General features: G+C 50.0%; 1 protein-coding gene across 1 annotated transcript; it reads left to right on the top strand.

Moving 5' to 3' along the window:
• On the top strand, positions 845-13,517 carry LOC8075362. Its single transcript, XM_002457788.2, has 9 exons — positions 845-1,115; positions 1,239-1,354; positions 2,509-2,681; positions 9,647-9,740; positions 10,116-10,226; positions 10,364-10,453; positions 12,748-12,833; positions 12,929-12,993; positions 13,090-13,517. Exons 1-9 carry the CDS (start codon positions 896-898, stop codon positions 13,200-13,202), a joined length of 1,068 nt encoding a protein of 355 aa, XP_002457833.2. The 5' UTR covers positions 845-895; the 3' UTR covers positions 13,203-13,517.

Here is a 16,150-nt window from a genome sequence, read left to right as displayed (position 1 = left end):
GCCCTGCATGCATGAGATATATTCATGTGTGTGGGTGCACTGCTATGCTTTCTTGCATATAAGCTTGTGGTACTTGCTGTTATTTGTGCGCGAAAAAATATGAATGGTGCCCAGTTATGCGTTGCGACTTGCTATTTTTTCGAGCAAAAGAGGAGGAAGAAAAAGACAAGAAGTGGGGCTTGCATGTCGCGGTGCACGTGCGAGCGAATGTGCTCGGCGAGGGGGGCCGGGTGCAAGTGCGCTGCGGCGCTGATGGTGGTGGGGTTGGTGCACGCGTCGTTGTCGGGTATCGGGCAAAGCGAGCGAGCGAAAGATATGAGTAGCGGACATGTGATGCTGATGCCATGTTCTGCTGGATATATTTGAAGATGGATAACTGCGATGGATGAAAAAAAATTGGATAGAGATACTATAGAGCTCAAATAATTTATAGTTTTTGAAATATATTTCGAAAATAATTTTTAATGTGAGTAATTTTTGAATGTGAATTTTTAGGATATTATACTATTCTTGTTTTCTATCTTTGGCTAGCGAAAAATTCAGAATAAAAAATATCTATATTTTGATAACTTATTAAAGAGTTTATTGGAGAGTATTTTTTATCAAAATATCTATTTCTCTTTCTCTTAATTATAAAAGATTTACAGATTCTCTTGAAGCTAATTTTACTTTCATTTATGATACACCATATGCTAATAGAATAGGTCCCCTCATTGTAGGTAGTGGGAACCAAAGACCCGGCGGTGGGAGCCTAGCCATCGGATAATGTAGAGGGATCCGCGTTCCAGTAGGCAAGTAGCGTAGGAACGTCGGCGTGTACAAAACAAGACGCCCCCTGGCCTGGGCTTTTCCATTTCTCCAGCGTCCACGATACTGACGCCGCCACGCCATCGGCATGGGCGGAGCCGCACGAGTTCTACCACGTCCTATTGCCCACCACCACTTCCACCAGTCTGCCTCTCTTCCCTATCTCCACGCTGCCGCACCTGTCGCCGCCTCCTCCGCTCTCTTTGCCCCACGCCCCACTCCGAGCCCGAGCGTCCGCGTCTCCCGCCCGCGCCGCCACGCCGCGATGTCCGCCGCCGCAGCCGACTCCTCCTCCTCTTCCTCCATCGGTAAACCCTCCGTCCGTCCACGCAATGCTGCCGCCCACTGGCGCCTCACCTGATTGACCGACTCCTGTTCTGTTCTCGTGTAATTATTATTATTTATTTCCCCGTCGCGTTGCATGATCGCAGGAATACCGCGTGATGCGGCGGTTAGCTCGCTCTCGCCCGAGAGCGTCAGCAACAACGATCTGCTCATCGTTGGGCCGGGCGTGCTCGGCCGGATCGTCGCCGAGATGTGGAAACAGGTTGCTACTCAATTGAATCTGATATATAGGTTATCAACCTCGCCCCTCCTGTTGAGAGAGCGCAACTCGTCAACAACTTACCAACGGGGATTGGGCACATATATTACTTTTATTGATTATTCAATTTGTCCTGTTCTATGCAAGCCCACGTTGAGCTAGAATTAGAAACGACGGAATGTCGCCTGATAATACTTTTTTTAAGTGTTGTCAGAGCAGCTCCAGTGCTAAATCGAACTGAACTGGCACGATTCTCAGTTGGGTAGAGTTCGGATAGTGTCACGTCGGTGGTTGCTCAAAGAAACAATAAATAAATCGGAAGTACAATAAACAAATCGGAAGTGACCCTGGTTGATGAGGTTTCACAGGCAATGACATCAGTGATCTGTCCTAAACAAGGAATTTTTTATTGGAACAGCACGCCACGGTTCGATGCTGTTGGGTTCGATTTTACTTCTGACAACGAGCAGCCGAACCGTGTAGTGTTCTCCCTTGGTTCGATTTTGCAGTACACTGGAGGTGCTCTCAAAACTCAGAAGAATAGTGCAATTTTGAACTAAATACATATAGAAATAATACTTGTTAATAATCGGGTATTTTGAACTAAAGGGTAGGGGATACTTGCTGAAATTAATTTTGTTTTCATGCAGTTAACTACAAGTCACTCCCTATAAAAACATTATCGAAGCCCTAGTGAACGATGTAACCTTGTTTTCGGATCAATAAAGTGCGTCAGATGGCTTCCCTCAAAAAAAAAATCAACCATTTATTTTCCATTTCTGCTATCTTTTATTTAGTGGTACTGCAAAGTACCATCAACACCAGTGGCGGATCCAGGATGGAGACAAAAAAGGGGGGCTAAATAGTGAACATATAGGGTTAAAGCCAAAGATTAATAAGAATTTAAGGCTAATTAACACTAATTTAATGGACAAACCAGACTCATGCGGGGGGGGGGCCTGGAGCCCACCCAGCCCCCCCTTTGGATCCGCCCCTGATCAACACTGTGATTCTGGCAATCTTAACCTAATGATCTTTTGGTGGAGTGTCGTGTCCTTGTGACTTCTTTGAATTATCAGTAATTCAGTATAGTACCTACTGTAAATGTAAATTTCTTAACGTGTAAAGCTTGGTCTAATTAAGAGCTTGCCTTATAGGAATATCCAGGTTGCAAGGTTTGTGGCCAGACTGCAACCACAGATCATCACAGTGAATTAACTGACATTGGTATCATTCCCTCCTTGAAGAGGTCCGTAGCGGGTCCCAAATTTCCAAATGTTATTTTCTGTGCTCCACCATATCGTTCTGAGGATTATGCTGGAGATCTGAGGTAAATAATTGTAAGCTTTTAATCATTATTGCTTCCTTTATTCATGTTGTACTATGTCACTCACAGTCAGACATACATGCTCTGCCTTTTCTCTTCACCAGAAAAAGATTGAAATCTCCATAGTCCATGCTTGAAAGTTGTAAGAGCATCTCCAATAGTTCAAAAAAATGGTAAATCAATGAGTTTTCCAAGTGGAAAAAGAAGTTAGGAGCACATTTGTTGGGTCCTCCAACCATTTCCAAAATCTTACTCCTAAAATATGGAAGACAATTTTGCATCAGGAATCTCGGACTATTTCTAAATCACCCCAACCAATTTTATACTTTTCTCTCTTGTACATTTGCATTGGTAACTTTGTCCTTACTCCTTATTCTTCCTCACATCCTTCCGCTTCCAGATTGGCCAATCGATACACACGATTGGATCGATTTTCCCAAATGCAGAAAGATTGGGAGATGAGATATAGAGTTGTTGGAGAGCAATTTTTTCCAGTCTTGCCAAAAATCAAGATTGGGAGTGGGTTCTGAAAACTCTTGGAGATGCTCTAATGCATGATTGGCTTCTGGGTAACATGCATCTAGAAAATAGTGCAGAAATGTTTTATACCTTGGATTTCTAGGGCTTTGGGCATTTATTCTCTAATTGAATTTTGTTTAAATTTTAATTGAATTTACTAATTTAGTATGAGTTAGTAATCTTTTATAATCCGACAAGACTTTGAGATGAGTTAGATAATAAAAACACATAGAACTTTGCAAGGCTTTGGATGAAATGTCAATGTTGCATGAATGAGATGATATGCCAGCCCCCTCACGCCATGGGCAGTATCTCTGCAACGGATCCATGCCTGCTTTCTGACACCACATGACCCCATAGCCACCTGGCCCTTTCCAATCGGCCAGTCCTTTGCTGCCTGTGGTTGGCGGCATCCCCACCAACTCATCAATGCCGCAGACTCACCACCTGTTATGACCGGTATTACGTACAAGCGGCGGATAAGTGGCTAGGGGCCACAGGCCGATCGGCCTAGGGGGGATAGGACCCCAATTTCCATTGTCAATTGCTATTATTTAGGAATATTATTATTTGAGGGAGTATTTTATAAATTATTAGAGGAGAGGAGGATATATATATTTGTAAAGACTCTATTCTGGATTCAAGCAGAAACAATATTGTTTCCAGCTTCCTTTAGGGAGCTGGGAGATCGGGAAGTCACCCAAAACCCTAGCCGCCACCTCTCTGTGAACAGTACGCGCGCTACAGTAGCCGCGGGTACTGTTCACGCCTCCAGCCGCCGCTGCGCCTGCCCTCACCACGGCGCCCCAGCGCCGCTCGCGAGTTCCAGCCCCAGTCTCTCACCCATATCGCCTGCGAGAGATCAAGGGAAGAAGGAGGAACCCTAACAACCTGGTATCGGACTTGGCCATGTCGATCCCGCTGCCCTCCTCCACCGTGCCGCCTCTGTCCGGGACCGAGGCCCCCGCCACCACCGCGTCGCTGACTGCGATCCCAACGTCCCCCTTGCTTCCGCAGCCCTCGCTGCCGCCGGCCGCCGGCGCGTCGCCGTCCTCCGGTGGCGTCATGACGAACGAGCAGCTGACAGCAGCCGTCCTCGACCTCGGCCGGATGGTCGCTGGGATCCATGCATTCCTGCTAGGACCGCACTCCTCTACGCCTACGACAACCCAGCAGCTGCTGCTGCCAACGACGACCCAGCAGCTGCCGCCGCCGCCAACGACGACCCAGCAGCTGCTGCCGCCGCCAACGACCCAGCAGCTGCTGCCTCCACCAGCCAATGCGCCGTCCGAGGGCATTCCGATCCAGGACATCCGGTTTCCCCCCTCGCCATCGCCACTCCCAGCGTGGCTGACGGGAGCCTCGCCGCCGGTCTACACCAACACTCCGGCGCACCCGACGGTCCCCCTGCTGCCCAACATCACCGCGGGGTTCGGCCATGGGGGCGTTCCCGCGTCGGGCACCCTCTATGGGGGCATCGACGGGACCCTCGTTCCCGGCCCTAGCCTCGGGGCGGTGCCGACACTCGGCGCGGCTCCACCAGGGGCCGCCCCCACGGCGTTCGCCACGTTCCCGATGGCGCCCGCCCCTGCTGGTTTCGGCGCTGCTGCGCCCGCGGTTTTGGGAGCGGCCGAATTCCAACCGAAGGGCTACAAGCTTGACTTCACGTACGATGGTTCGGTTGACCTGCTGAATTGGCTAACCCACTGCGAGCAATTTTTCTGGGGCCAGCGCACCCCGGAGTCCCAACGCACATGGATGGCTTCGTACCACCTCACCGGCGCTGCTCAGACGTGGTACTATGCTCTGTTGTTGGATGAAGGAATGTCGTCTTGGGAGCGCTTCAAAGAGCTGTGCCGCCTTCGCTTCGGGCCGCCCATCTATGGCTCGCGGTTGGCTGAATTGGGGCGTTTACCGTTCCACTCTACGGTCCAGGAGTTCGCGGACCGCTTCCAGACGATCCTTGCACACTCCCGGGATATCTCCACGCGCCAAAAGGCGGAACTCTTCGTGGGCGGCCTCCCGGAACATATTCGGATGGACGTGGCGATGCGTGCCCCGCCCGATCTTCAGTCGGCCATGTTCCTGGCCCGCGCATTCGAGAGCCGCGCAACAGCCACAGCAGCGCTGTTCCAGACGCAGCAGCAACGTGGCGCGCGCCAACCGCCGCGGCCAGCCCCTCCCCGGCGCCACCAGGGGCGGCTGTGGTTCCTGCTGGCGCACAGGGCGTTCCAGCACCAGCTGCAGCAGCCGCTGTTCCAGCTGCCCCGGGGGCAGCAGCACCGCCGCGACAGTTTCGACGTCTCTCGCCAGCCGAAATGCAGGAACGTCGCCGCCAAGGACTATGCTACAACTGTGATGAACAGTATGAACAGTACGTCCGTGGCCATGTCTGCCCACGACTGTTCTACCTGGAGTCGGCAGACTACGTCGAGGAAGATGAGGCCCCTGCCGCAGACGACGACGCAGCCCCTGCGGAGCTGGACGATGATGCGGCTGCTAACGCTCATGCTCTCGTTGTCTCCGTGCATGCTCTTGCAGGGATCCGGACGTACCATACCCTGCTCCTGCCGGTGACGATTAAGGGTGAACGCTTCCTCGCCCTGCTGGACACGGGGTCCACCCACATGTTCCTCCAGGGGGCCGCCATGCGTCGCCTGGGCCTCGCTCCATAGGGGGGCGAGCAGCTTCGCGTTACAGTCGCCGGCGGCGAGCGCCTCCCTTGCGAGGGGATCGCTCGTGACGTGCCGGTCCTCATCGACGGCACGACCTTCCACATCACTTGCATCGGGCTCGCCTTGGGCTGTTTCGACATCATCCTCGGCGTCGACTTCCTCGGGGCGTTGGGCCCCCTCACTTGGGACTTCGAGGGGCTCACGGTGGCCTTTCAGCGCAGCGGGCACCGCACGGTGTGGCAGTGCGTGGGCGCTCCGGGCGCTCCCTCACAGCAGCGGTCTCTCGCCGCGGTGGCTGCTGACCCTCAGCGCCCGCTGCTGGACGAGCTTCTACTTCAGCATGCCGACATCTTCGACACGCCACGCGACCTCCCACCGGCTCGCTCCAACGACCACCGCATCCACCTCTTGCCCGGGACGGCGCCTGTGGCAGTGCGGCCGTACCGGTACCCCCAGCTACAGAAGGACGAGCTCGAGCGGCAGTGCGCCGCCATGCTGGAGCAGGGCATCATTCGCCCCAGTACCTCGCCATTCTCGGCGCCCGTGCTCCTTGTCAAGAAGGCGGATGGGACGTGGCGCTTCTGCATCGACTACCACGCGCTCAACGACCGCACGTCCAAGGACAAGTTCCCAATCCCGGTGGTGGACGAGCTCCTTGATGAGCTCCACGGCGCCAAGTTCTTCACCAAGCTCGACCTCCGCTCCGGGTACCACCAGGTGCGCATGCACCCGGCGGACATCGAGAAGACGGCGTTCCGCACCCACCACGACCACTTTGAGTTCCTGGTGATGCCGTTTGGGCTTTCCAACGCCCCAGTGACATTCCAGGCATTGATGAACGACGTGCTCCGCCCTTTTCTCCGCAGGTTTGTGCTGGTGTTTTTCGACGATATTTTGATCTACAGCACGTCGTGGTCCGAGCACCTGCAGCACGTGGGCCTCGTCTTCACCGCCCTTCGCTCCCACGGCCTCTTCTTGAAGCGGTCGAAGTGCTTCGGGGCCCTCTCCGTCGCCTACCTCGGCCACGTCATCTCCGCCGCCGGGGTCGCCATGGACAGCGACAAGGTGGCTGCTGTCACCTCGTGGCCGACGCCACGATCTCCTCGCGGGGTGCGAGGCTTCCTGGGGCTTGCCGGCTACTACAGGAAGTTCATCCGCGACTTCGGCTCCATCGCGGCCCCTCTCACACGCCTCCTACGGAAGGAGGCGTTCGTCTGGACGACGGAGGCGGACGAGGCCTTTGCCGCCCTTAAGCGGGCGCTCTCGTCAGTGCCGGTCCTACAGATGCCTAACTTCGAGCGCCCGTTTGTGGTGGACTGCGACGCCTCCGGTACAGGGTTCGGCGCCGTCCTACACCAGGGGGGCGGACCCCTGGCTTTCTTCAGTCGACCTTTTGCCGCCCGCCATGTCAAGCTGGCGGCCTACGAGCGGGAGCTCATTGGACTGGTGCAGGCAGTCCGTCACTGGCGCCCGTACTTGTGGGGGCGCCGTTTCCTCGTTCGCACCGACCACTACAGCTTGAAGTTCCTCCTGGACCAGCGGCTGTCCACCGTGCCTCAGCACCAGTGGCTCAGCAAGCTGTTCGGGTTCGACTTCGCCGTCGAGTACCGCCCCGGCCTGCTCAACTCGGCAGCAGATGCGCTGTCCCGCCGCGACGAGGACGCGGTGGCCGCGTGCGCCCTCTCTGGGCCGTCCTTTGACCTCTTCGACGTCATCCGCCACGCCACCGCGACCGACCCGACGGCCCGCGACCGTCTACAGCAACTCGCGGACGGCACCTTGGACGCTCTGTGGGCTGCGCGCGACGGCTTCCTCATCCACGGCAAGCGCCTCTACGTTCCCGACGTCGACGATCTCCGCCACCAAGTGGTCAGCTTGGCGCACTCAGCGGGGCACGAGGGGATCCAGAAAACCCTTGTGCGCCTCCGGGCTGACTTCTACATACCTGGCGATCGACGCCTGGTTCATGACTTCGTCCGCTCCTGCGACACCTGTCAGCGGAATAAGACGCCGACCACGCAGCCGGCAGGCCTCTTGCAGCCCCTGGATGTGCCGGCCCAGGTGTGGGCTGACATCTCCATGGATTTCGTTGAGGGCTTGCCGAAAGTCCACGGCAAGTCGGTGATCCTGACGGTGGTGGATCGCTTCTCCAAATATGCTCACTTCATCGCCCTCAGTCACCCGTACACGGCCGCCTCAGTTGCGCGTGCCTTCTTCGACGGGATCGTGCGTCTGCACGGCTTCCCCAGCTCTATCGTCAGCGACCGCGACCCAGTCTTCACCAGTCATTTGTGGCGCGACCTTTTTAAATGTGCAGGTGTGAAGCAGCGCCTCAGTACGGCCTTCCACCCCCAGACTGATGGCCAGTCAGAGGTCGTCAACAAGGTGCTCGCCATGTACCTCAGGTGCGCGACTGGTGACCGCCCCCGCATATGGGTCGACTGGCTCTCGTGGGCCGAGTACTGCTACAACACGTCGTTCCACTCCGCCTTGAAGACATCGCCGTTTGAGGTGGTCTACGGTTGCCCACCACCCCCGCTTCTCCCACATCAGGAGGGGGCGGCCAAGACGGAGGCAGTGGACGTCCTGCTGCACGACCGCGACGCATTTTTGGCAGAGGTCCGGGAGCGTCTTCTTCAGGCACAGCAATACGCCAAGCGCTTCTACGACCAGCACCATCGCGAGGTGGAGTTCAATGTGGGGGCATGGGTGCTACTCCGCCTGCTACACCGCCCCACCCATGCCCTCGCTACGCCGGCCACGGGCAAGCTACGCCCGCGCTACGCCGGCCCGTTCCAGATCTTGGAGCGGATTGGGCGGGTGGCTTACCGGCTGCAGCTGCCGGCCGACGCGCGCCTCCACGACGTCTTTCACGTAGGGCTGCTCAAGCCCTACACTTTTCCTACCGGCGTCCCTCCTTCTGGGCCGGCTATGCTGCCTCCTGTGCAGGATGGTCGCCTGCTGCCCGCCCCGGAGAAGGTCCTCCGTGCTCAGCTACGTCGGGGTGAGTGGAAACTCCTGGTGCAGTGGCACGGGCTGGCTGCGGATGAGGCGACTTGGGAGCCCATGGAGGACTTCAAGACTCTACCCTGATGTGCAGCTCGAGGACGAGCTGTTTGCCGAGGGAGGGAGAGATGTTATGACCGGTATTACGTACAAGCGGCGGATAAGTGGCTAGGGGCCACAGGCCGATCGGCCTAGGGGGGATAGGACCCCAATTTCCATTGTCAATTGCTATTATTTAGGAATATTATTATTTGAGGGAGTATTTTATAAATTATTAGAGGAGAGGAGGATATATATATTTGTAAAGACTCTATTCTGGATTCAAGCAGAAACAATATTGTTAAAGGGAGCTGGGAGATCGGGAAGTCCCCCAAAACCCTAGCTTGCGAGTTCCAGCCCCGGTCTCTCACCCATATCGCCTGCGAGAGATCAAGGGAAGAAGGAGGAACCCTAACACCACCACTCCTCACCACCTGCCACTGCTGGTTGCCGACCTCCTGCTACGTCATCCCTCTAAGCCCAGGCAGCAGACCAGACTCTGATTACGCTCTCTCCTGAACTTAACATCATGGTGGGAACTTACAGGATGCCAATGACTGGAAGGAGCATCGTTTTCAGCCAATTGATGTATAAGAAGTGTGAAAACATTGATGAATGGTTCAAGTGTCCTTGCAGTCAAATATACCTCGCTTTGTCTTACACTTTAAGCCTACTAGTGTTAGGTTCCAAGGACATGTAAGACATCCTTATACCAGATGACATGTGCAGAATAGCAGCTTCGAATTGGAATGGAGAAGGTTCTTTCCTATTCACCTCGAGTACTGCTGTGTATGACTGCAGTGACAATGGATTCTGCGGTGAGGTATTAGTCCTATGAGCATTGTATTACACAGCATACAAGTGCAAACTGCAGAGTTATAGTCTTTGTTTGCTCCTGAACTTTGTGGGTACAAAATCCACTCCATATTTTGTTGGTAGTATATGCAGTATTACACTATATTTTCTGCTGATATTGCAAACTGAAGCGTTCAGGGATTCATATAGAAAAAAAAAATTGAACTTTGAACAAGAAAAAAAATTGGTTTTCAGGCTGGTAACATGCTGTTTTGTGGTGGTTGCACTTTTTAATGTTCATCTATTTGCTTGGACTTTGCAGCAATTTTCCAGACTTCCAGTACTAGCTCTGTCTTTCTTGATTTCATTTAACCTTTATCTTTTTTTTTTTCTGTTTGTGTAGGATTCTCCTTGTGTATCGATTGGTCAGAGCCCTCGTACTGATGTGCTTCTAAAAGCTGAAAATGTTGTCCTTGAGGCAGGGGGCTGTGTTCTTAGGCTAGCAGGACTTTACATATCCTCATTGACATGACTTTTTTTGGTTCCAACCTTCAAGCACCTAGGGTTCTTACTTCTTAGATATATACATTGCCTGATTCGTATTGAATTAAATTGGGCAGAACTGATGCAATATTCCTTGACTTCCATTACAAATCAGATCGAGGTCCTCATGTCTATTGGTTGTCAAAAGGAACCTTGGATGTGCGTCCTGATCATATACTCAATCTGATACATTATGAAGTAAGCGCTGCTACTTATTTATGGTTGTATAACATGGACTAATGGATTGTATGCTAGATGTTTGGGGCAAATTTGAATCCATAGTTATCAATTTAGAGCATAGCCTTGGATGCAACATGTACTCTGAAGTGTTAATTTGTGTTATCCCCCCATTTAGGCAAATCAATAAACAAAACTTGTATCCATACTCTAGATGCTAAGTTTCCTTTTTTTTGAGTAAAACAGGAGGGGTCGCCCCCTACTGGGATTTATTAAAACCAAAGACTAGAGGTTACAACAACATATTCAGGAAACAAAAAAAAGAGACAAAGTGGTTGCTTTGCTCGAAGAATAACTCCTGCAAACTCATCCTTGAAAATTTGCTTGCATCGCTGAAGAGATACAGGTCTGTTCCTGAAGATATAGTCATTGCGCACAGACCAAATTGCCCAAGACATGCAGATTAAGATTTCCAGGAAAAAAGGAACTGCAAGTTGTCTCCTGAAACTGTCCAAAATACCAAAGGGGTCTACGAAAGCTCCAGCTTGCAGGTTCAGCGTGTTCCAGCATTGAACAGCAAAAGGACAGGCTAGGAAAAGATGGAGAAGACTTTCCTCAATATTATGGCTGCAAAGGACACAATTATAGTTCTCTAAAGCCATATTCTTTCTTTGTAAGAGCCCTCTGGTGTTCAATCGACTTTTTTCTTTTGTTCTGGCAGGCAGTTTTCCAAAGCCAATGAAATACTGGATGGATTTGCCTATGACCTGTTAAGAGCTTATAGGCCTTGCAGGGACAAGAGGTGAGCCCCAAATATTTGTCCAGAGAACAGCATCCTGGGTGTTCTGAATGGTCTGAATAAGGGCTTGTTCGGTTACAGTATTTAGAGGCCAGGAATCAATCCGGCAGTGAAAGTTTATATAAAATAGAATACCAATCCGGCCAAGAATTCTTTCCGGAGCTCGTTCCCGGTGAAACGAACGTGGCCTAATAGAAGAGAAAACTTGGAATTGAGCAAAAGCCTCCACCGAAAGGGGCAAGTGAAAGAGTAATTGGAGTTGTGTTGTTAGCCTTGCACTTTGATCTGAGATATTGGGATTCTTGGAAAAGGAGAACAATTCAGGGAAGGACTGTTGGAGAAGATGTCCATGCCAGAGGTCCAATCTTAAGAAGCAGGATGAACCAGCAGGAGCTTAAGAATATCCCTCCACTAGAAGGAACCTCTTCTTTCTTGGATAGGTAGAAGACCCTTAGAGTAATGCCTCTCCCAAATCAGATGCACCAAAGGTATATCAAGCTTATTAAAAAATTTGTGAAGATTCTTGAGTGATAAGCTGTCACTCAAGATTCTGAGTCTTCAAATTTCCTAGCCCCCCTTCATCCTTGGGCAAACACACCATCGGCTAGGCAGCCTTTGGAGACCTCTTATCACTAAGATTTGAACCACGCCAAAGGCAGTGCTTACAAAACTTATCAATTTGCTTAATAATAGTTTTAGGTAAACTGGAGGTGCACATAGAAAACGATGGAAGGGCTGAAAAAAATAGCATTTGTAAGCTCCAAACATCCTGCCTGACTTAAGAAGGTGGAGGTACTCATTAACCTTCTTTCACACCGTTGAGACCAAAGGCCAAAAATCAGCTACACAAGGTTTAGTCAAGCTCTGAGGCAAACCCAAATAGGTAAAAGGTAGAGGACCCTTGGAGCAACCAAAAGTGTTTACAAGCCGAGTAAACTTCTCTTCTAAACATTAATGGGGACCATCATCAATTTAGCATAGTTAACTTTCAGGCCTGTAGATTCTGCAAAGGAATTTAGGAATGCCTTGAGAAAGAAAAGCTTCCTGGCACACTCTTGCATGAAAGTAAGAGTATTGTCGGCATACTGAAGAATTGGAAAATCCTGGCAATGAGTTAGGGGAATGGGCAGTTTAATCAGTCCTTGGTTCTTTGCAGAATTGAGGAGTGACTGTAGCAGATCTGCTGCCAAGACAAATAAAAGAGGCGATAATGGATCACCCTGCCTAGCCCCATGCTTGCAGTGGAAGACCTTACCAGGTACTCCATTGAGGAGCACTGAAGAGGTTCCAGAGTCAAAGATGCTTTTCATCTAATCAAGCCATTTAGCAGGAAAGCCTTTGCATTGCATTACCTGAAGCATGAGATTGTGCTCAACTTTATCAAACACCTTTTCAAATTCAACCATTGCACTGATATGACTAGATTTGTTTCTTGATTACATCTATCTGATTAATATGTCAGGGTGTATGTTTATGTGTTTTGCATTTACAATTTTCTGCCTTATGTTATTTACAGGATGCAGCCTCTCTTGCAATTGCCATCATGAAAAAGAGATTACGGAGCCGCATCTTTGTGGGCTGTGACAATGAGCCTCTGTCCAGGTCACTGCCAAAGTTCATCTTCTTCAGTTCCCTTTCTTCCCACCAGCAATGATTTTGCTGCAAATACTTGTGTGCTGTCAATTTTGATGCTGCAGGCTAGAGATTATGGACCGTGTCAACAGAAGCGGGAAATTTGAGACACAGTTTCAGGGCTTCACTGGTTAGTCAGTCATATACTAGCATTTTTGGCTGCTTTCATGAATTCCTGATTAAATCATTTGGGCTCTTAATTAACATATATAGCTGCATGCTGTAGGGACTGATGGTCCGCTGGGGAAGAGGATGGAGAACTCCAAAACTCGGGCAGAGCTCGGATGGCAGCCCAAGTATCCGAGCTTTACAGAGTTCCTTGGTCTCAGCAATCTCTAACTTTCATGCGTTGTCGCTAAATACTTGTGATTAAAGATGAATATACTGGTACATGAAAGAAACAATGACAAATTTGAAGTGGAATGTTGGTTCCTCATACTACAGGGTTTGGCTATCTTTTGTTTTATTCTGTTAGATCATGTAAAGCATTGCATCATGGGGTGGCATGTACCTAACAGCCTTCAATTCTCTTTTGTTAACTCATGAGAGCATTGTACGAGCATCTCCAACAGTTATGCAATTGAAATTTGCCATTTGTTGGAGTTTGCCAAATCCCTAAACATTTTGCCAAAGGAAAAATAAGTTTATCTCCAAGTGTTTGGCATTTTTGACTTGACATTTTCCAAAATAGTGGACCCAACTATTTTTGTCCGGGAATCATCTTCGCGGCAAATTTTCTCGCACGTCGCGTGGGCGCCCGTCACACGCAATTCCTTCGCCCGTCGTGCCAATTGTCTCGCGCGTCGCTTGACCGTGTCGTCCCGCAAGTCCACGTCGCCACTTGGTCCAAGTCGTCTCGAGACCACGTTCATCGATCTCAGGCTCGAGGTCTCAGACGATGGATCTCCTAGCTGGCGTAGCGTCGCATGAAGGAAGGAGAGGAGGCGGCGATGGATCTCTTAGCCTCGCGTCGCTGCAAGAAAAGGAGGCGGTACGCAGAAAAAGGAAGCGGCACACGGGGGAAAGAGAATAGTCGCGCGTGAGGACTCGTATCGCGGGAAACTACCGCGACGTGGGGAGTATGGACACGACAAGGAGTCCAAGATTCTTGGGATATCAAAATTGCCAAGCCATTGTGTCTATGCAAAAATGCCAAGTTTGGTCCATCAAATGCCAAGTTTGCCAAAATGCATAAGTCAAATGCAAAACTGTTGGAGAGCAATTTTTAAGGTTTTTGGCAAATTTGAAGAATGCAAAGTCCAATTGCATAACTGTTGGAGATGCTCTCATTGACTCGATGGCTCCAATACTTGTTAATTGTTTCCATTGCTTCAACCCATCGAACCATTCTTTACAACTGTAACACTCATCTCAGATGTTACAATTGTTCAACAGTCTGTCTCAATGTCTCTAGAATTGTAACAAAATTTCCAATGGTCTTTTTGGATGAGAATTTTTGATGAAAATTTTTTCTCCTAGAGGAAATTTCGTTTTTCTAACAAGGGGCCTTTAGAATTCCTATTTCCTATCATTTTTCCTGGGGTGGAAGGAAGGGGTCGTTACAATTTCAATAGTCAAAGCGCCGAGGGGCTGTTTGGTTCGATACACAGGGAAAAGCTGTAAACTCATGGCATGTGTGCAGGCAAAATAATCCAACACAATGTCTTTGCATAAAATTAGGAGCTAGGTGCCTATGGCTTCTTCATGGGACAGTCCTTATTGATTTTTTTCTCCGTATATGTTATGGAGTCGGTTTGACATCGATGTTAGAGCATCTCTAAGAGATTAGCCAAAATCGTATTGTAAATTTGATGATTTAGGTATTCTCCAAAATAGAAACACCTCAAAAAATCTGAACTAATCGGCCTCTCTAAAAATTGCTAGCCACTCCTGATCTCATCTACCTCATTCTCACAACGTTATCTTCCATCTGGATGACTGGAAAGCCGACGAGAGCTCCAGGCGTCCGCTGTGGGCACCGTCCAGGGAAAGTTGATGATTAAGATTCGATGTGACGGGGAATCTAAAATTTACTACATAACGGCATCGTCCACCCGGTTATCCTTGCCGCGCCCCACAAACTAAAAAAAATGTCATTAGCACCTTGCGTCCAACAGCTACCAAAAAATGATTGCAAAACCGGAAGGCCCTGACATCAGCCCACCCTAATTCCACTTTTGACTCTGTGTGTGTTTCTTTCGATTGTGTAAAAGTTCTCACTTAATGTCGGGTGGATGATTACCACTAGGATCCACACCAAAATACCCCTCACCACCTCATTAGAGCACATCCAGTGAAGGCATACAATATGAATAGTCTCAACAAAAAACTATGACACATGTAGGAATGAGTGCAACGAAACTAACTTTTTCCAAACATAGGGTACATTACCAATTTTTTTATAGTCCCACTATTCTATCATCTTCGGATTCTATTATTTCTCCCTCTTCTGCACTTTTTTGGGTCATGTGAGAGGTGTTGGTGGGTAGCACTGTACCACCAGCAACACATGCTGAGGTTGTTGCTTTGCCACAAGCTCACAACATGGGGCTCTAGAGATGCTTATGTGGTTTGTCAGGTGAGACATCAAGTTTTTCTATAGGCATTTTGGACAACCTGTCAAGCCACCACCTATTTACTTTTTTGTTCCACCTGACTTCGCAAACCTATGTGGTATATGACGAGACCACTAGTCATCCTGGAGCGTTGCACACGACCTTACGAAGAATATCTATGGCAGCTAAGGTAGAGGCAGCCCTTCGTGCTTGTGGGGCGGCCAGGTGGCGTAATATGCGTCTAGTCTATGCCAACAAGGAAGCTCGTTGCTCGCCCTTACCGATCTACGCGCAAGCTCACCGGTGTTGACACCAACACCATGATGCCTTGCAACCAGGGACGAATCTAGGAAAATGTCTAAGGAAACTTCGGACCTGTTTGGTACAGCTCAGCTTCATCATCAAAGCTGTTTTTTTTTGTTTTTAGCTCAATGAACAGCTCTACCCATGAAGCTGAGCTATGTTTTTTTCTTATTTGGCAACACAGCTTCATGTGATGGAGAAAATGTCAAAATTACCATACTACCCTTAACTTTTCTTTTTTTTTCCTTGTTTTTATCTTATCCCCTCCCGGTTGTTGTCTTCCTCACGGAGCCACGGGTCGCATGTCTCGTGGGTGTCACACCCATATTTTAAGAAAAAAATAGGATGCATAAAAGACTCATATGTGTCCCAGAAATAGTCGCACACATAAGTAGACAAATCTCAAATGTACCATTGCAGTGTTTATTA

This window comes from Sorghum bicolor, chromosome 3 (assembly GCF_000003195.3).
Source record: "Sorghum bicolor cultivar BTx623 chromosome 3, Sorghum_bicolor_NCBIv3, whole genome shotgun sequence".
Lineage (NCBI taxonomy): Eukaryota > Viridiplantae > Streptophyta > Magnoliopsida > Poales > Poaceae > Sorghum > Sorghum bicolor.
The sequence above is the reverse complement of the archived record's forward strand: the minus strand, read 5'-3'. Positions and strand labels throughout refer to the sequence as shown.